The sequence below is a fragment of the Cuculus canorus genome, chromosome 7, assembly GCF_017976375.1.
Source record: "Cuculus canorus isolate bCucCan1 chromosome 7, bCucCan1.pri, whole genome shotgun sequence".
NCBI lineage: Eukaryota > Metazoa > Chordata > Aves > Cuculiformes > Cuculidae > Cuculus > Cuculus canorus.
The window spans coordinates 2,332,547-2,353,662 of NC_071407.1; the positions used below are offsets into that span (position 1 = coordinate 2,332,547).

Sequence of the window (21,116 nt, forward strand, 5' to 3'; positions counted from 1 at the left end):
CCCTGCCATGGGCAGGGACTCCTCCCACTGGATCAGGGGCTCCAAGCCCCATCCAACCTGGCCTGGAACCCCTCCAGGGATGGGGCAGCCACCACTGTTCTGGGCACCCTGGGCCAGGGCCTCCCCATCCTCACAGGAAACATTAACAACATCAAATCTAATATTTTCTTCAGAGATCCTTAAATCTATATACTTGGTCCTCTCAAATACAACAACAAAAAAACCCCAAAATAGCTACATCCATCATTAGGTTAAATACAAGCAGCCACACTTAACCCCTGATAATTTAACCACGCAGAGCACCTTTCACTCATAACGAATGCAGAACATGCAATGCAATCTATAAATATCACAGAGCCCCCCCGATGGCCGAGCTGCGGTGTTTGCCCCCTCGGTTTGTGATTTAAATGCCCTGGGTTATGAGCACAGCGGGCTGCAGCCATCCACTGCTGTTCGGCTTCAGCACTGACAGATGTCCCTTTCCAGAGCTGTAAAGGGGATGAATGAAAAGCCTCCACACTGCAAGCGGCACAGTTTTAAACGCAACGGCGAGCTGCATCCTTCCACCGCCTGCTGATGCAGCTCCAAGCATCCCTCCTGCAAGCAGTCTACCTTGTTATTTTTCTATGTATTCTATTTATTCTCTTATTTTTCTATTGTTTCAAGTCTTTTTCCCTTTATGTGAAAGCACAGAGCCTTCTCGCCTCAACGCCAGGGCCATAATTCTCCTGTTTGCAGGGCAGAGCGTGACCTCAGTCCTCCGCTCTCGCTGAAAGAGCGTATCTGCCATTGACGTCAAGGGCTCTGCACACGGAGGGAGGGAGATAAGCACGTTGGAGGCAAGATCTGCTCCCTGAATGAGAATGGAGAATTCTGCTGGAGGAATTTACAAGCCTTTCGCAGTCTCCTCTCTTGATGGAAGCTGCTGGGATTATTACACAAACGCAGCTGCTGAGTCCTGGCTATTGGAAAGCTGCCTCATGCAGGGCTCTGCTCATAACCCACCCCAACTGCTTGGGCAAGAAAAAAACCACCATTAGTTACAAAAAGCAGGTCAGACGTAAAAAGCGTTGTGTCGGAAGGGAGTCGCTGATAGCTCTCTGTATGGCATGTCACACCTGGGAGCTCTGAGCAGCACATAGAAAACCTCCATCCTGCTTGTGGTGCAGGTTTTCAGTAATACAGACCTGCAGGTTAAATTTGGGGAGTTTATACGCAGCCTTAACCACTGCCTTACTGAGAATCAGCCTGGGCAGGACGCCACCCTGACGTGGCACCGCTGTTTATGTGTCTGCAGCAAACCTGGACCGTGCAGGGCCAGGGACCTTTGTATCACGCTCCGCTTCATCTGCAGATGCGCTCAGGAGTCAGCAAAGGGACACCAGCCTCACATCTCGGCCCGTTTCCCTCTGCAGTAGAGGTTCTCAACCTCACATCGTCTGTTCGTGGTTCCTCTGGGACCCAAGAACTAAAAAGCATCCTCGAGTTGCCTGGGTTAGACGTATCCCAGCCCCTCAGAAATGCACTCGGAGCGTACAGCCCTCTGCATGACCCCGGTCTTTTGAGAAAAGCTGCTTATTACAAATATAATTCGAGCAACAACACACCAGCGGCATGATCTGATTACACTATGGTGTGCATTTAACCAGGATTATCTAAGGTTAAGTTTGTCTGTCAGCTTTCCCTCCCTCTCACGCACAGTGCTGTTCCATGCTTACTTCTGCAGAGGTCTTGGTCGCGTGTGGTTTATCTTCACTTCATCGTGTGCCGCCTTTACAGGCATTGTAGCAGTAAAGCAATAAGAGGTGCACATGGGATCATAGAATGGGTTGGGTTGGAAAGGACCTCAAAGCCCATCCAGTCCCACCCCGTGCCACGGGCAGGGACACCTCCCACTGGCTCAGGGGCTCCAAGCCCCATCCAACCTGGCCTGGAACCCCTCCAGGGATGGGGCAGCCACCACTGCTCTGGGCAACACCTGAAGGACCAGTGCAGAGGTGTACATCTCCTCTCAGCCTCCTCCTCTCCTTTTCCCTCAGTCACTCCCATAACCGGAGCGCTCCAGACCCTTCCTCAGCCCTGTCGCCCTTCTCTGGGTGCGCTCCACCACCTCAATGTCTTGCAAGATGATTCCCATAAACAGCTGTGAGTTACTGGTTGAGGTTTCTCAGCCTCCACCACATTTGTTCATTGTTTCTCCCCGGTACTTCAAAAGACAGCATGACAGAATGCCTCCCAGAGTGCTTAATATGAACCTGGGCAAGAGACAAATGATAGATCTCATCCTGAAGTACAAGATCTCATTTTCATTCTCTTCCTTGTCCTACACAAAACCACAACCTTTATAAATCATGACAGCACCAAGGTTTTCAAAATCTTCCGACAAAAATATGATTCCCTGCCAAAAAGCTGCAGCAATGAGTTCCCGGGGTTGACTGCTCTTATGTATTAATTTTTTTCAACCGCTACCTATCACTTTGTTCTTTTCAGCACATTGGAGTAAGTTTAAAAGACAAAAAGAACATGGAAAAATGGGATGCTAAAGCTTCGGGATGATTTTCCACAGTATTTTTTCTGTTCTCTCGTTCCCTCTTTTTATAAAAAAACGGCACATATGAATTTCCAAAATATTCCAATCAATTAAATTAAGGCATTTCCTCCAGTTCTGGTTTTTTTTCCCCTCCCCTTAGGATTTCACACAAATTGCTGGTTGTCTAGATGCCAGGGGAAATCAAGAATTAAAATACAGAGCCATCCAAAACATCCTTAAGACCGGAGTCTGACACTGTGGTTTCAGTCAGCGACCACACTTTCATCTCATTGGGATGCCCTTGAAAAAAACCCAGTGCTGTTGGAAGCCAAACCTGTGCCCAATTCATGGAAGACATGAATGCAATATAAACCCTCGCAGGCCAAGAAATTCCACAGACACCGCGCAGATTAGCTGTGATAACATCTCTTCCCATAATATTGAGCGGCGACAGAAATAAAAGACGAATGTTTTGAACATTTCACCCTCCAGGGCCAGCCCAGCCCCTGAAGTGGGGCGATGTGTGTGCTGCCGCATGGGAAGAAGCTGCCCAAAAGTTGGCTTGCGTCATAGTGGAAAAATCTACCTCAGGTACAGTGATCTTAGGAGGGCACAGGGCCTTCATAGCACCACATCCTCATCGCTTTCACACTTGCTCTTCTTGCACCTCAGCCGTTAGAGACCTATGCTTCAGGCATACTTCAGCAGAGCACCTCTAATTTCTTCCTCAAGGTTGGAACAACACAGTGCAGATCCAGGGAAAGGAAGATTTAAACCACATTGTACCCATCTTCTGCTTTAAAAACCACTCAACCATAGGTGAGACCCTGTTTCCCAAGAATACGACACGGTTAGGCAGTGACAGCTGGAGGGACAGGGTGCCAGAGGGGTTCCTTGTTGGTTTAAAGCAATCCCAGAAGTACCTCAATTCACCAGGTTACACTTTTTGCATTCCAGTTCTCTTATCTTTGCATTTCAAGCACTGCAACTCTTGGCAGCGTAGGACGCTCCGCAGAGGGCTTCCCCAGCTTCTCTCCTGACATCTTGGTCAGTGCCATGAGATGTGCCGGCGGCAGAGCGAAGGCCACGTTTGCACAGCTGCTACACAGAAGATAAAGTCTCAAAGGGCAGAGCTGGCCACTCCAGCCTGGTGGTAGGCCAGCGCGTATTGATCATGGAAATCCTTTCTGCGAATCACATGAATTTCTCAGGCCCATAAAAGCCAGATGTTGAAATTCAGGTTCATTTTCTTCTCTTGGCGTAAATTAAAGAGTGAAGCATAGCAATGTGCAGACAAGAAACAGCAGCCTCAGAAGGTGGGACCTACAGCACTTCAAGATGTACCTGCCTACAGAATCAAATTACAGAATGTCCTGAGTTGGGAGAGACCCATGAGGACCATCAAGTCCAACTCCTATCCCTGCACAGGACACCCCAACATTCACACCACGGGTCTGAGGGTGTCGGCCAAATGCTGCTGGAGTATTGTCAGGTTTGGTGCCGTGACTACTTCCCCAGGGGAGCTATTCCAGTGTTCCACCACCCTCTGGGGGAAGAACCTTCTCCTAATGTCCAACTTAACCCTCCCCTGGCCCATCTTCCTGCCATTCCCTCGGGCCCTATAATTGGTCACCAGAGAGAAGAGCTCAGCGCCTGCTCCTCCTCATCCCCTTGCGAGGAAAACTGCAGACTGCAATGAGGTTTCCCCTCAGTCTCCTCCAGGCTGAACAGACCAAGTGGCTTTAGACATTCCTTATACAGCTTCCCCTCCAAACCTTTCACCAAATTTATGGCTTCTTCTGGACACTCTCCAGTAGCTTTTTTCCAAGCATTCTCTTAACTCACCTTGACCAAGACACCCTGGGAAGCGTGACCCTTCAAATACCACCTGGAAGGTGGGACACAGCCATCGGGATGGTCTCTAAAGCATCCCACCGCAGCGTGCCTGTGAGCGTGATGGTTGAAAAGGCAAAGGGAGAGAATACACTGGAGGTGGTGACTGCTGGAAAGCGTAGCTCAAAGCAAAATATGGTCTATCAGTTGCTTCCTATCCACGGGACGGCTTTCCATATATATAAGGCAGTGCCTCTTCCACACAGAATCATGGAATGGTCTGAGTTGGAAGGGCCTTAAAGCCCATCCAGTCCCACCCCCTGCCATGGGCAGGGACACCTCCCACTGGATCAGGGGCTCCAAGCCCCATCCAACCTGGACTGGAACCCCTCCAGGGATGGGGCAGCCACCACTGCTCTGGGCAACACCTGAAGGATCAGTACAGAGGTGTACGTCTAAAACCCCTCACTATTTATTGGCACCTTGTGTCCTGTAGAGAGCATTTCCTACCCCATAGGTGGGATGTTGGGCAGGGAAGTGAGGAAGCTTCCAGGCTGCCATAATCCATTCCTGGCTGAGACTCCCCTGATTGCCCCGACGCAAACCCAAACAGGGCTATTTCAAAAACTTGTGTGGTCTTATTTGCTGGTGAATGTGGAGATGACACCATCCATCGTATTCGTCTCTGGCACTGCTCTCACCTCAGCCAAGTGACAGCCGGGGTGGGTTCACCCCCAGCCTGTCCTCGCCCGAGACGTGGGTACCACACACAGACAATAGAGAAGCTGAAAGCTCTTTGGGGCTCTGTTCACACGTTATGTGAAGCAGCGGTGTCCCATCCCCTCCCAGAAGCTCTCCGGAGTTTTCCACACTCCGTTGGTCTCTTCACACCACGCTCAGCCAGGCCACAGCAGCGACGCGGCCAGATGCGAGGGAGACTTCCCACAGCCAGCTCAAACAGCCCGGTGAAGAATTTATGACAGCTCCCGGATAAACCAGGAGGGAGAAGAAGCAACTCACACAGTCGCTGCTGGATGGCAGCAAGTTCAAACAGACATGTGATGGCCCACAGCCACAAAAGACTAAGGAGGAGAGCTGTGTTTCCAGCCCCAGGTGTGAGCTCTTGCCCCACAAAACAGATTTCGTGCTTCTCAGCGGGTTTTTGGCAGCCTGTGCCGAGGGCTGCCAGCGAGAACAGCAAGGTGCCCGGGCAGGAGTTGGCTCCAAGCCTGTCCCCAGCCAGGCATGCCAAGTTGGACATGACTGCACGTCTCAGCTCCCTGTCCACAGCACCGCACAGCAATGGTCCTTCCTCCCGCCACACGTACGCAGCAAACATATGTCATTCCATGGAAAGACGTGTTTTCAGACCTCCAAAGCTAGGACAGGTTTGGCAATAGGGGGGTGGTTCAAACACGGGACTCAAAAAACCAGGATGAGGGATGGTGGACCTTCCTTCTCTGGGGAGATTTCAGGCTGATTATGAAGAAGAGGAGCACACGGAGCAAAGAATCATAAAAGAAGTCTTATTTAATGACTGAAGGTGTTATTTTGATATAAAGAGGAGACATCATGAAGGTGCTATGAAGAAAACATCCCAAACAGGCTTTTAGAATGGGATTACCAATTGAAACGAGTTAGGATAGTACTTGTGGTGCTCCCGGTGTGCCACCCTCGGCCCTGCTCTGGTCTCACCTTCATGAGCCCACACATGCAGTATAGAATCATAGAATAATTTGGTTGGAAAAGACTTTTGAGATCATCAAGTCCAACCATACCTGTCCACTACCAAACCAGATTCCTGAGCACTTCGTCCGCCCGTCTTTTAAACCCCTCCAGGGATGGGGACTCCATCGCTGCCCTGGGCAGCCTCTGCCTTCACCACTCTTTCAGTAAAGAAATGTTTCGTAACATCCAATCCAAACCTTCCCTGGTGCAACTTGAGGGCATTTCCTCTCATTCTCTCACTTGCTCCCTGGAAGAAGAGACCAGCAACCATCCAGGAGAAAGGGGAGGCAGCTTTTACCATTAAACCTCTCGTGAAGATTTACCCAGAATGACTGAAACAAAGAGAAAAGTCACACTGACTGATAAAGCAATAAACTGTGATGTTCGAGCGGTAGGAATTAAAGGTGGCTGGAGAGAAAGAAAACATCTAAAAGGCAGGGAACAGCACTAGAGGAAAGAGAGAGAGCTGCAATGGCAGCAGCAGGCAAATTAGAGAAAGAGGCAGATGTTAGAAAAACATAAGGTTCCTGTGGGTGTATCACTTGCCAGCCATTCTTGCACATAAACCGTATTTTTTTCAACATTTAGAAAAGAAAAAGAATGACTGATCTGTAATTAACAGAAATAAAGGCCTGGCCCAGATCCGAGGCTAGAATAATATTCTTGCAAAAGTGAATTTCACTGAAATATCAGCATTGCGCAGGGCAAGGCTGCTGCAGGAAGAGGGCAAATCCAGAATAATTGGACCAGTCTGCCCACTAAGAGCCACCCAGCTGGGAACCTCATTTAATAAGCCATTTAAATCCTATTTAACAAGCCATTTAACAACAATATGACCCCACTGAAGGGAAATCCTGGGGGAACAACTTTGCATATTTGATACAGGCACCTTTGGCATATCCTGCAGCCAATGTTTCCTTCTACATCCTCCTGCCTGGGGTCCACGGAAGAGAAATTCTAAGGCATAGCCACAGACATGGTTTAGAGTTTAAAAAGGAATTGCTTTGACAGTCTCTCTTGTCCTCTCGCCTGGCACAATCCCACGCTCCATAGGAAGAAGATGTCCAACGTTATAGTTCCTCTGTTTCTCTCAGCAGCCTGCAGCCCCACAGGTCCATTTGTTTTGAGGGTCATCAGCTTACATCAAGCCATGGAAGTCTGTTTCCTACCATCAACCTGTCCCCAAATCCACTGATTCTGAATGACAAACCGTGACCCTACGCACTCACAGCTCTAGAGGACACTGTTGTCAGATCAGCATCCTTTCTACAACACACCATAACCAACCACGCCAACTTTATCTCTTCTACCTCCTGTCTCAGCCTCCTGTTTTCATCCCCAACCCGTGCCAGCCGATGGAAAGCCAGGAATGCGGGCAAAGCTACCACCCCCTTTGGTGGGTTGGTTCTTCAAAGCAACTAGAACAATAAAGGGCAACAATTTATCAGGAAAATATCAGCTGTCAGAAAAAGCAAATGCAAATAATTTCTCCGCTGACTGTTCTTTTCACGACTGCTGCGCAACTGTCTCATTCATTCCCACAACTGGATTCTGTAGCTTTCTCCTTGGCATATGTAATTAAAAGTGACGCTAGAACAACTTGAGCAAATTGGAATTGATTTCATCAACTGTGCATGTGGGTCAATGACACATTTTTCTTTCTTTCCTGCCCTCCCTTTGCCACTAGCACGTTCTCCAGCCCAGCAGCTGCTGACACTGTATTTGACGGCCGAACTTCCCACTGGGAAAGGAGGTTTCCATTAAACCCAAGTGTTCCATGAGAAGGTATACAATTTGTCGATGTTTTCACTAAAAATGATCAAAACCATTCAGACTTGACTTGGCTGGAATATCGCAATTTGAAAAGGTCAAAATGCATCAACTTGAGCTTCATGGTTTAGATTTCTCCATTATTATAAAGTCACATAACTGAACAGCAGCTGATGCAGTCGGGAAGCTAAACAGCTCAGTCTCATCAAAACAGTCCACTGAAATACCAACCACAGACAAAATGGAGGGGAGGAGAAACCTTTCCTAAAAAGACATTTCACAGCTTTCAGTATTTGTTCTAATTGGAATCTTATTTGCTTCCATACTTCCATGGAATGGGACGTCTACGCCTCAGCCAGAACACAGCACCCTGCAGTCCAAGCTCAGCATCACTAGACCGGGACATTTGCAGAATGGATTCCTGAAGAAACTTCTTCCTTGGTACCTTCACACATAGACATAAATCCTCATTTCTTCAAGACAAAAGATGAATGGAAGGGCTCTATCAGTCATTCTGGGCTTTACTGCAACCAACTTGCCTGGTACCTCACTGCTCTCATCCTTCTTTCGCCTCCTCACCCATCTCTCCCTCCATCCTCCCCTCTCCTGTCCTAGAAGCTCATCTGCACTTCATTGTTTTGCTCTTCTCCAGTTCAGCAGTGCGCAGGAGGTCTTGCCACAGGGTCTGTAGCCGTGCTGTGCTTATCTTAACCCACGCAAGATGTGGGCGGTGTTGCAAAGCCACATGGCTGGCGAGCCATGCCTTTGGCTCAGAGAGCGTCATGCATTTAATGACTTTCCTCTTGCATTGGATTTCACTTCTAATTTCACCTTTCTACATCCATTTTGCAAATTCTCTGCATCCTCAGAGTCACTCGGTCTGTTCAGCCTGGAGAAGAGGAGGCTGAGAAGGAGACCTCGCAGGCTGCAGCTTCCTCACAGAGGGAGGAGGAGGAGGAGCAGGCACTGAGCTCTTCTCTCTGACAATGAACGATAGGGGGGAAGATGGGCCAGGGGAGGGATAGGTTGGACATTAGGAAAAGGTTCCTCACCCAGAGGGTGGTGGAGCACTGGAATAGCTCCCCAGGGAAGCAGTCACGGCACCAAACCTGACAATATTCCAGAAGCATTTGAACAACGCCTTCAGACCCACGCTGTGAATGTTGGGGTTGTCCTGTGTCAGGACAGGAGTTGGACTTGATCCTTGTGGGTCCCTTCCAACTCAGGACATTCTATGATTCTATGACACCCTCTGACCCCCCAGGAGATATTTACAGTTTCTTTAACAGCTTTGCAAAACTTCAAAGACTTTCCATTTAAAATAGATTTATAGAGACCTATCTCAAGGTCCATTATCCTCTAATGCCTCCACTTTCTATTGAGTGCACACACTGCTTTGGGCAAAAGAAAGCAAAGCCTCTCTGTGGGCTTCTCCTACGGCAGACTCAAGAGCCAAACTGCCCAGGGAGTCCTCCAAGAAATCTGTCATGTACGAAAATCTTTCTTATAACCCATGTTTTAACATCTACCAGCTGTATTGAAACCACCGAGTAAACAAAACACCAATTGTTTTGGTTCACCTAAGCAAACAATTGAAGTATAACCCAGATCAAGAAAATTTTTAATTACAGTATTAAAAAAAGGCATTATCAACTAAATACAGCAATTGAGAAATTACAGCTCATGAATATGCAAATCACCTGACAAACTCTTTCTGGAAATGCTTCAGTAATTTTCAGAGATAAACCCCGAACAAGCTGTCTCGTTCACTTGCAGCTTTATTTGTCGATAAATACCCAGTGCTCTCTGCCGCATTTTTAGGAAACATTTTTAATGCAGTCATCATTAAAAAGCACTTCTTGGGGATGAAATGCATTAAATGGCCTCAAGGTTCTATGGACCCGAGGTTCTCCTCCTGCATTAAGGGCATTTTGAAGGCTGAAGTACAAGAATTTTAATCCCCTTTTAACGTTTGACATAGTAAGTGCAGACAAATCACCTCCGGCCTCGGTGTCTGGCAGCCCATGATGTAGCCAAAGTCATAAAATCAAACACAAACTCAAACATCAATATTTTATGGCCATCTAGGACAAGACTTGGGCAACGAAAAGGCCTCAGGGAATATTAAGCAGCTGCGTGGATGTTGCCCCACAGACTAAAGCAGGAGCTTCACTTTTCTGCTCAGCTGAAAGAGTGGGAGAAGCTGATGAAGACAGGGAATATCCAGTGCCACAGGTCTGCTCAAAGGCTTTGCTAAGCCTCTTCAGGTTGTCCTGAAGATGAGCTGCTCTCAGCAAGGAGGTGTGCTCTGAAGACATGAGATGACTGTGAAATGAAGTCCATGGGAACCCTTCAATCACTTTGGTTCGTATCTGACCTGCTCATCCCAGAATCACAGTCAAATGCATTATGTCCTATTCTGCTACCTGAGAGGATGTAGATACTCTCCTCAAGATCATACTTCTAAGACAGCATCTCCTCTCTCTCACCCATGACTGTAATCACCTCAGCTATTGACACAAGAGTCATTAGAGAAGGAATTGGAAAAACGTGACCAATTCCAGTGGGTTCCAAAGAGCACTTGCTTTGCCATCGTTCACCTTCATTTAACCAGGTTCCGAGCAGAATCCCACCTGCTCGCAGCACGGACACCCAGCAGACCGCACCGGACTCTATTCTGATCACTATAAGCAGGAAAACTTTAACACCTCACCTAGATATTGCCTGGTGAAAAGGAGCTTTAGAAGAGTTAGCTCGCCATAGCACAGAGACTCCTGTAGTGCAGTCCCGGCACTTTCCTGGAAGCCACTCAAGGGTCTTTGGTTTTCACGCTCCCTCCGCTGCAGCCCAAGCAGCCGCCACATACGTAATCCCAGCCCGAGACCCAACGCATGCATCCACATCCTAAGGGCAGCCTAAGCCAGGCTGAAGGGCGGGTGAATTATTGGGATGGGATGTGCATGACACCGGACTGTGGACCTTTATCATCTCTACAACCCCCTTTCCGGAGCTGCAGAGAGCGATGAGGTCTCCCCTCAGCCTCTTCTCCAGGCTGAACAGCCCCAAGTCCCTCAGCCACTCCTTGTAAGGCTTGTTCTCCAGCCTCTTCCCCAGCTCCGTTGCCTTCTCTGGATGCGCTCCCACCCCTCAATGTCCTTCATCTCCTAAGGAGTCCAAAACCGAACCCTGAATTCTATTTACATTAGAAAATACCTGAAAAAAAAATGGAAAAGACAATATTCACAACGTATTCCTCCCATATGCAAACAACGCACGCAGAGATGCACAGAAAGCACAGACGTGTGGATGCTTGGACAGATCCTACCTCTCTCCTTCACCTGGTATTTTCTTATTGATTCAGATGGCAAACCATTTGGTCACACAGAGTTTATTCCTATGTTTTTCGACAGCGGCAGGGTGGCAGGGCTCCAGTTTTGTTTAGGTCTTAGAATGACAGCTATGATGAACTCACTACACAGCACAAAAACCTCCATAATGTGGTAACACAGCACTTACGTACACACACGTGGGATCGAGGAGACTCCGGCAGTGCCTGTGACACTCGTATCGCCGGAAAACGAGAATATCCTGACTAAGTGCAGTCCCTCCAGAAAAGAATGTGTGTGCAATTGTCATACTGCCCAGCAGACTGATTTGTTCTTTTTCCACCTCTACGGTAGGATGTGCATTTCCCACCTCCCAGAGATGGAAAAATCCCCCAGTGACTTTCTTTTCCTGTTCGGATTGCCAGGCGACTGTCAGATCAAGGGATTAAGATACATTTTCCTCAAGGCCCAGCCAATCTCATCTGGCTTCACACACGCTTATTTGTAATCACTTTTCTTTTCCCTCAAAGCCAACATAACTTTCCCTGGAATCAGAGTCAGTTATACTTTACGTTAAAACACGTTTGCTTTCTGCGTTAAGTTCATCCTCCTCTTAAAAATAATTAATTTTCAGCACTGAAAGGAGAACAAACGACTTCCTACCAGAGCGATAAGGCAACGAAACCAGATAACAGCGCCGAGGCAAAGGTCCTGAGCAACAGATACAACATCAATCCATTTTTTACATTCAATTTTAATACCTAGCATCTTAAGGCAGCGCTCGGTGTACACCTTGAGAGGAACGCTAAACATAGCAGGACTTAAAAATCCAGCTATAAGCGGCACTGGCACAAAGCAGAATGGTTCGAGCCTTCCCTGTCTCCCAGGGAAGAGAAATGACTTCTCAACCACCCTTCCAGTAAAGCCCTCCTGGCCCCCCGCACGTGACTTTCTATCAGCGCAGTGAGTACGTGGCAGCTGAAATGCAGAGATATTGATGGGTAATTTCATGAGTGCTTCTGCCAATAGATGCTTCCACGATGGATTTGATGGAGGGAGCGCTGAGCCATGCTGACAGCCTATGACGCCCCCTCAATTTATCAGGATGAAAAAGCACCGAGGACCTCTCAGGATGCGCCCTTGCTGACATAGAGTGAAATGCCCTTTTCAGCTTGCTGGGAAGGAAAATACTAAAAGGCAAAAGCAACCCTGAAAGAGGGTGAGGTTCAGAGAAGGGCTGTAAAGCTGTGCAGTGAGAAATCACCATTAGCAGATGAGTCCTTGGCATCCATAGGCTCTGGCTCCCTCTGATTGGAGACACTGTTGTCACTTGCTCGTGACTCATTTCCTAATAGGGAAAAATAAATAACACCGGAATCCCCAAATTCCTATTTTTTGCCTTCTGATTAAACTGAGGGTGGGGAAGAAGAAACATTTCCCTTCTTGAAAGATGACAACAAAGGAATGAGATGCTCAAATATCGAATACGGATCAGTTCTTCCAAAAATACAACTGGAAGCTGAACATTAAACAGGTCCAGCTGGCCCCATCCCAAGCAGCGAGGATCTGCTGCGCCTGAGTGGCCTGGAGATCTATTTCTGCAAGCAGGGGATTATTGTTCTTTATAGCTTTTCTAAAATCCTGGATGGAAAGCACACCAAGCGCTACTGATGTTACTGTGCTCGCAGGGATGGAGGGGGGGAAGTGTAACAGAGAGGGAAAACGGAGGTCCTCACATGCCCAAACTCAAAGGCAGAGTGAAACACCAGCCCGTAGAAGGTGTGTCAACCCCGGGGACCGCACTGTGGTTCCTTGTAGAGGAGCAGATGACACCACATCAGCCAGCTAACGCGGACACGGGAAAGGGAAGGTCTCTCCAAGTAAACACACTCCAGTTTTGGGGGTGGGAGTGGTGCGGGAAGGGGCAGGATGAGATTCCTTACGTACGTTAACTTCGAAATTGAGATATTTCAAGCAAAATTTGGGTTCTGTGTTTGAATGCTGGATCTCAGAGCTGACCTGAACGAAAGGCATCCACGCCTTTTTTAATTCACCTATTGTTGGAAACAACCCTGCCTTCAGGTCTTTTTAAAGAGGCTCTACCACAAAGCAGGGAATATGGAAAACACTGGAAAATAAAGAAAGAAATAAAAAGTCTGCAGATGTTCTAAATTACTCATTACCGACACACACAACCCTCCCCACTCAAGCTGTGCGCACCGTAATTTTCACCCTCCTTCTCCCGTCTCGGGTTATACAGCGCTTCGCATATTTACATTTGTGAAGTCTGGGAGTAATAGAAGGAACCCAGGGCCAGATGACCTTTACGTAATGTGGGCTTGGCGGTGGCCAAGCCGCTTGCACCTAACAGCTTAACCACAGGCAGAACCACGCTGCATCCGGCCCCGCGCAGGCGAGCGCACGGCGGCTGCACGCTCGCACTAAGGCGTTGCCGCTAAACAACGCTTCTCGCTCCTCCACCCTCACATTCTCATTTTCCACTGGTAACAGAGAAAAAAGCACAATGAAGCATTCAATAATGTCAGTTCACTCCACAGAACTTGAATATCTTCCTCCCACTCCTATTTCTGGTGTAAGCAAACCCGCAATGTCCCTACCAGGGGAGGGGGAGCGCAACAAACCCCCACCCGGTGTAGCAGAGGGTGAGGAGCTCACAAAAGGGACCTGGGTGTTCTGTTTCCAGGCTGGAAAAAAGAGTCAGGATTGCAAGGCAGCTTAGTGCGAGGGAACTCTGACTGCAGAGATCTCGGGACAGGGATGAACACTGGGGTGCACTCGGGTTTTCAAACGTACAAATGCATAAAAGTGCTCCTGTAAGTAGAGATGGAATCCCACCGGCAACGACGGCCGCAGAATAAACATGACAACTAGGACTGGACACTGCACACAAGCAAACGGTTCTAACGTTATAAAGCAGTGTCAGAGAGCAGCCGCGCCGAGCTCCATCAGCACACACCACAAAGTACATATACACGCTGGGCGCTCCCAGCGTACGGCACAGCCTGCGCCTCCAACAGGGGCCGTTCAGCCGCGAGAATGGACTGAGAGGAGCCCTGAAGAGAAGGACTTGGGGTGCTGGGGGATAAGAAGCTCACCCTGAGCCTGTAATGTGTGCTCACTGCCCGGAAACCAACCGTGTCCTGGGCTGCATCCACAGCAGCGTGGCCAGCAGGGAGAGAGGGGATTCTGCCTCTCTGCTCCGCTCTGGTGAGACCCCACCTGGAGTGCTGCGTCCAGTTCTGGAGTCCTCAGCACAGGAAGGACATGGAGCTGTTGGAGCGAGTCCAGACGACGCCACGGAGATGATCCGAGGGCTGGAGCACCTCCTGTATGAGGCCAGGCTGAGAGAGCTGGGGTTGTTCAGCCTGGAGAAGAGAAGGCTATGGGGAGACCTCAGAGCAGCTTCCAGTGCTGAAAGGGGCTCCAGGAAAGCTGGGGAGGGGCTCTGGATCAGGGAGTGCAGGGACAGGATGAGGGGGAATGGTTTTCAGCTGAAAGAGGGGAGATTGAGATGAGATCTTGGGAAAAAAAATCATTTTCCTGTGAGGGTGGGGAGGCCCTGGCCCAGGGTGCCCAGAGCAGTGGTGGCTGCCCCATCCCTGGAGGGGTTCCAGGCCAGGTCGGATGAGGCTTGGAGGAACCGGATTCAGCGGGAGGTGTCCCTGCCATGGGAAGTTGAACTGGATGGGGTTTAAACCCCCTTCCAACTCAAACCATTCTATGATTCCATGATTCTATGGTTTTCAAGGGGCTGCAGATAATGAGAGAGAGGAGTTGAACGTGGCAGACGCTACTTTGGGTCCCTGAATAGCTCTAAGTGTCAAGGTATCCCCCTCTGGTGCTAGTGGAGATCAGCTGGCGATGATGGGGATGGGAGCACAGTCCAATGTGAAGGCTCAGGAAGGGTAAAGCATCCCAGTTCACCGATGGAGAACACAGAGCAGCAGAGGCTCTGGTCACTGGAAAGCTGAGCTGGCAGGAAGGCGACTTCTGCAGGCATGGTGACTCAACAGCTCAGGGCTTCAAAATGCTAAGCTCTCCATTACGGGAGTGTCAAGGAGGAAGGATTTACTGCAGCTGGCATTTCCAGAGGAAAAGAATTTCCCGTAGCCTTTTTATGTTAAGCAATGCCTACAGAGCTCGCTAAAAAGAAACACCAAAAACTGATGTGAAAAATGGCATTATCTTTAGGAGAAGATTAGTCGACTGAGCCTTTGCTGGTTTATTCAGACCATAAGGACTGGATGATGCATTAGCAAGCACGTGTTATCATTATTTCCTAAGGCACAACATCTAAAGGTATGTCCGGAAAGTACGGATGTCTCTACAACCCTCACATTATCAACACAATGTAACAAAACCTATTTTTTCCTTATTTTCACCTCTTCTTTTTTTTTTCTTTTTCAGTGGTGATAACGTCAAAGAACTGGAGCACGGGATGATCTGTAAAGGTCTCTTCCAACCAAACCATTCAACGATTCCATGATTACAAGAAGCGCTAACAATGATGCCCTTGAGCTGATTTGGCTTCCTCTTGATAGCCCTCTGAAGTTAATACAAATCTGAACCTCACAAACACTGAAATGAAGAATATGGAGAGGATCCTGAGCCCAAAATTGAGCTATGGATCCCCTCCAAGCTCAGGAATGTTTTGTATTGCTTCCAGCTACCCAAGCCAGGTCTTCAGCGGCTGCAAACGAGCAGCAGTGGTGTTGCTGTGCCTGGGCTCCTGCTCCCCACCCTCCGCAAGGCAAAGGCACGGAGCCAAGCCCCACGGCGGGCTGGGTCCAGCCCACAAGCGGCCAGCTGCAGCTCTGTGGTCTCTCCTGACCACGGAGCATTCGCAAGACTCTCCGCCGAGCTTCCTGCCATCCCAGCGGGGATGGTGGGGAGGCAGCTGGGATGCCAGGGCACCCGCAGAGCGGAGCCCACCACAGGGCTGAGTGCTGTGCCAGCCCCACTGCTGCCACCGGGGCAGCGCCGAGCAAAGGGGAAACGCTGGAACTCCAGGTGCGCTGCAGCCATGCAGGACTTTGCATGCAGACAGAAAGGCTGGTGGGGAGGCACAGGGAGAAGGGGAGCCCTGAGCAGTGCTGCAGACCCAGGCAGGAGCGAGAAAAATCATAGAATTAAGGAATCATAGAATGGTTTGGGTTGGAAGGGACCTCAAAGCCCATCCAGTCCCACCTCCTGCCATGGGCAGGGACACCTCCCACTGGCTCAGGGGCTCCAAGCCCCATCCAACCTGGCCTGGAACCCCTCCAGGGATGGGGCAGCCACCACTGCTCTGGGCAACCTGGGCCAGGGCCTCCCCACCCTCAGCATTTCTTCCTAATGTCCAATCTAAATCTTCCTCTCTCCAATTTAAAGCCATTCCCCTCATCCTATCACTCCAGGCCCTTGTCAAAAAACCTGCTCCAGCTTTCCTGGAGCCCCTTTCAGCGCTGGAAGCTGCTCTAAGGTCTCCCTGGAGCCTTCTCTTCTCCAGGCTGAACACCCCCAACTCTCTCAGCCCATCCTCACAGCAGAGGTGCTCCAGCCCTCGGACTATCTTTGTAGCCTCCTCTGGACCCGTTCCAACAGTTCCATGTCCTTCTTATGCTGGGGGTTCCAGAACTGGACATGGGACTCCAGGTGGGTTCTCACAAGAGCTGAGCAGAGGGGGAGAATGCCCTCCCTCACTCTGCTGCCCACGCTGCTTCGCAGGCAGCCCCCGTGTTTCTTTGCCTGTGCCAGCCTCGCTCGCCCCTGAGACGTGTCAGCACATACCACCTGCCCCTAACACAGATTCGGTCACTGAGGTCCTTAAAGGACGTAAACATCAACTTCCTGGGGAGGTCCCCTTAATCTTTGTTTATAAAGGGGGTAAACGAAAAGGGTAAGAGAAACGCTTCTCGCAAAGGCAGAAGTTAGTCGCTGCTGGGGAGCACTGAAAACCCTCACAGTCATCTCAAAAATAAACAGCCAGGACAATTAGGCTGTCATCTTTCAAGTATCAAACCACAAAAGTTCAACCCAGAGCCCTTCTCCAGCTCTCTGGTAGCATTTAATGTTTTCCCTAAACATGGTGCATACACCCAGGATTCTTCTTTAAAGCAGAGTCTGGCACGTGGAGCACCTTGTCTATCAAAGACTCAAGAGCACACAAGTCTTCAAAGCGAAAACATTAGATGGACACAGGGAAAGCATTAGAGGGACACTTAAGATGTTCAGCTTCCAATGTCAAACCAATTCAAACATAAAACTGTATCACTAGCATTTTTACCAACAACGGCATAAGAATATGCACAGGATCGTGGAATGGTTTGGGTCAGAAGGGACCTCAAAGCCCACCCAGTCCCACCACGTGCCATGGGCAGGGACACCTCCCACTGGCTCAGGGGCTCCGAGCCCCATCCAACCTGGCCTGGAACCCCTCCAGGGATGGGGCAGCCACCACTGCTCTGGGCACCCTGGGCCAGGGGGTCCCCACCTGCTGTGGATGCAGCCCAGGGCATGGTTGGCTTTCAGGGCTGCAAGTGCACAATGCATCTATCCACACGGCACAAAAAAACCAAAAGCCTTGAAGCCTATAAACATCAAGTCTACAACTGCATTAATTCTTCCTCTCCCTACAGAGGTGAAAACACAACCAACAATCAAAGGGGAAAATGTGGGCTTCCTCTATATTAGAAGTCTTTGAAATTAATAAACACATATGAAAGGATTTGGGGAAAAAAACCTGTAGAGAAACCTGACTTGCATTTGCAAAGTCCTAAGAAGCCTTGCAAACAGTGGAGATTAAAAATCGAAACTCTTTCCTTTGAAAGTAAAGCCTCTGACTCTGAAGGAGTTTTAATCCTGGGCACATTTGGTATTATTTCATTCAGAGCTTGAGCCAAGCCACAAAATCTAGGTCTGACCATTTCCCAAAGTTCAGAGCATTTGGAATCCAAAGATTTTGGTTTGGACCCGACACTAACGCTGTTATTGTATGGGTCAAATATCTTATTATAATGATAGTAAATAGCAAGAGAGAGCTCTCCGATCGGCCAGGGCTCCCTCTGCCAGTTAATCACAGCAAACGTTCACAGCGGTGGAATGGAGGACGATGCTGTGGATACTGGAATTGGCCACAAACACTGCAGCACTTGTGTAGCAGATCACTGAGGTAGTATCTGTACCCCAGGTTAGGCAAATTCTAAGGCTGGAGCAAAAATGCCTATTAAATACTGTCGTTGAGGTGTCAAAAAGAGCCTTTGAGCTCTTTGTATTCAAACTTACTCCTGACCTCATCACTTCTGGCCACCTGCTTTTGGAAGCTTCCATTGTAGATGAAGATATCCTTCCATTCATCTCCAACCACATTACCACTACTGCGTAGAAGGGAGTGAAGATCATGCACGATTGAATTGAATTCAAATTAAACTGCGTATAAACTCTTGAGGGAAGGGAGCGACAGGCAAACGTGGAACAGCCTTGCTTCCTGCCAGGACATGGAATCATAGAATGGTTTGGGTGGGAAGGGAGCTCAAAGCCCATGCAGTTCCACCTCCCCTGCTATAGGCAGGGACACCTCCCACCGGATTGGGTTGCTCCAAGGAGAAACACAAATACAAGCAAGGACTGCTGTAAAAAGCCTTGGTACACCAAGCTGAAGAAGGTATCACAGCAACAACCACACACAGAAGTAAATACCTTTCATTCTTCTGTCGAAGCAGCAGCTTTCTAATAGAGATCTTGAAGTACTTCTGTACCGTCTTACGATGCATCCATCCAGCTGAGAAACTGGGATTGTTGTCATTTTATTGACGGGGAAGCAGAGGGGACCAGATGCCTCGCTTCGGGCTCAGCAGGGCTCTGGTGGAGCTCGGGCACGGAACAGAACTGGACCTTTCCCCAGCCCCTTCACTATCAATAAGCCCAAACCACGACTTCTAAAGCCTCATCACTTGGCTTTGAATTTCATTTTTATGCAGCAGCAGGAGTGCAATTTCTTAATCTTGCTTTAACTCATGAAGCCCCCTCCTGCAATGAGCAAATTCAGTGGAAAACCTCTGCCCGCGCGCAAGTGAAGAGCTTGACCTGGCGAGTACAAAGGACACTGGGCTTCGCCTGCAGGAACAAGTTGTTATGGTTCATTTTAAAACCCTGAAGGAGGTACAGGATGTCTAAGGAAAACATACTGGAGGCCTGATTGAATAGGGCATCAATTTCCTTGACAGAGTTGTCCTGCCCAGCTACTTTGCTCTTCTTGTGTTCCTGATACACAGTTTGGTGCCTTCATTCGGCAATAGTGGGACCTCCGCCAGGCGCTGCTGCAGGCATTCATAGTGAATGGCTTCAAGTGTGAAATCAACCCAGTTTTCTCTTTTTACAGAGCAGGGAACTCTCTTTGTGATCCAAATAAACCCTAAAGAAGGCTTCAAGCCAACTTCGTCACTGTTTGTTCTTACGTAACCACACTAAGAACACTCAGTACTCAAAAGTAACAACAACTCTCCTATATACCTAAAAAACTACATTTACTTTGAACTTATCAGCAGCAAAAGCCTGTCATCTTTGGACATCATCCACCAGAACTGCCCGAGAGAAAACTTAACTATTATTTTTGGGTGCCAACAACAATGGACTTGATATTGTCTGCATTTATCAGAACGGATTTGTTACCCAAGATGCAGATAATAAAGAACAATTCCTTGCCTGGTGTGTCCAAATGTTTTTCTGCTGAACTGAAGTGACTTTTTATATATAGCCACATGAAATCCACGGCTTTAAGAATCCAAAGCTATAATGCTCTGCCTTCATTCTCCAGGGCACAGATGAGCACAGCCAAAACCTTTCCCCAGGGATCAGCTTCCACCTTTGCTTATGGTTAGAACAAACAATGCAGAAGCCACGGTCACCTCTTGTCTCCACGCTGATGTTCTTTCAGGTGGCATCACACCCTAAATAGCTGTGTTACCCTCGGCACCAGAATTGCACCCAGTTTTCAGTAGAAGCACGTGAAGATTTCGAGCTTAAGCACTAAAGGAGTGAGGTCCTCCAGGAGGAGCTCCAGCATGATGGGTCCTGGTAGCACCAGCCCCAAACCAGAAAACTTTGCCAATGAGGGACTCCCAGAGCCAAATCCCCTCCGTGCTGGCATCCACTGCTAAAAAGACAGGAGAAAAATATTGCCACCCATGTCAAGGAGTTATCACTGGAAAGCTATCTCGCCAGGGACTGAGGGGAGCAGAGGAGGCAGGTCTGTCTCCCTGCTGAGACAGCAGAGCTCCTCAGCACCCATGTGGGCAGAAACGGGCTCAAGCAGCGCAGGGGAGGCTTCACACCACCTAATTTCAGCATCTGACTTTGGGGTCGTTGGAAACACCGAGTTAACGAGTTGCATTTCCCCATCAGAGAGTTCCTGGTACAGGAGTCCCCAGCAGGACCGGGTGGGTGCCTGCAAACCATAGAATCATTAAGGTTGGAAAAGACCTCTAAGATCATTGAGTCCATCCACCAATAGATTAAACACCCAACCATTAACCTATTAAAGCGTGTCCCAAAGTGCCACATCGACATGTTTATTGAACCCTTCCAAGGTAGGAGACTCCAGCACTGCCCTGGGCAGCCTCTGCCAGGGCTTCACCACTCTTCTTCCTAATATCCAAACCAAATGGGGGCTTCAGAGGATCTTTCTGGACGCCTGGCAGAGCCCAGGCACCTGAACGCCCTGCAGTGAAGCAGCTCTGGTTTCAGACAACAGAAGGGTATCGCAATTGCTCTCAAACCGCCCGTTTAGGTTTTTCCTTAGCAGCTTAGAAATAACCTGACAAGCATCCGTGAGCAACTGGCATCCTGAGCGGGCAACGGCACTGCAGGGCGACCCTCAAGCACAGGTTGCTTCTGGGCAAGCTGCAAAGCCAGGTTCTCCTCCTGAAGCC

General features: G+C 49.0%; 1 protein-coding gene across 3 annotated transcripts in view; it reads right to left on the reverse strand.

The window, feature by feature from the left end:
• GRK5 (G protein-coupled receptor kinase 5) overlaps positions 1 to 21,116 on the reverse strand; it is a 170,414-nt gene that overhangs the window by 123,505 nt on the left and 25,793 nt on the right. Inside the window, exon 1 of one of the 3 annotated variants that reach the window (XM_054071154.1) lies at positions 18,886 to 19,260. The exons of 1 other annotated variant lie outside the window; for it this stretch is intronic. In XM_054071154.1, the coding sequence (XP_053927129.1) occupies positions 18,886 to 18,991 (106 nt within the window). In that variant the 5' untranslated portion in view covers positions 18,992 to 19,260. Of the gene's footprint in view, positions 1 to 18,885; positions 19,261 to 21,116 lie in introns of those variants that run through there. One more of the 3 variants, XM_054071156.1, reaches the window with a different exon arrangement.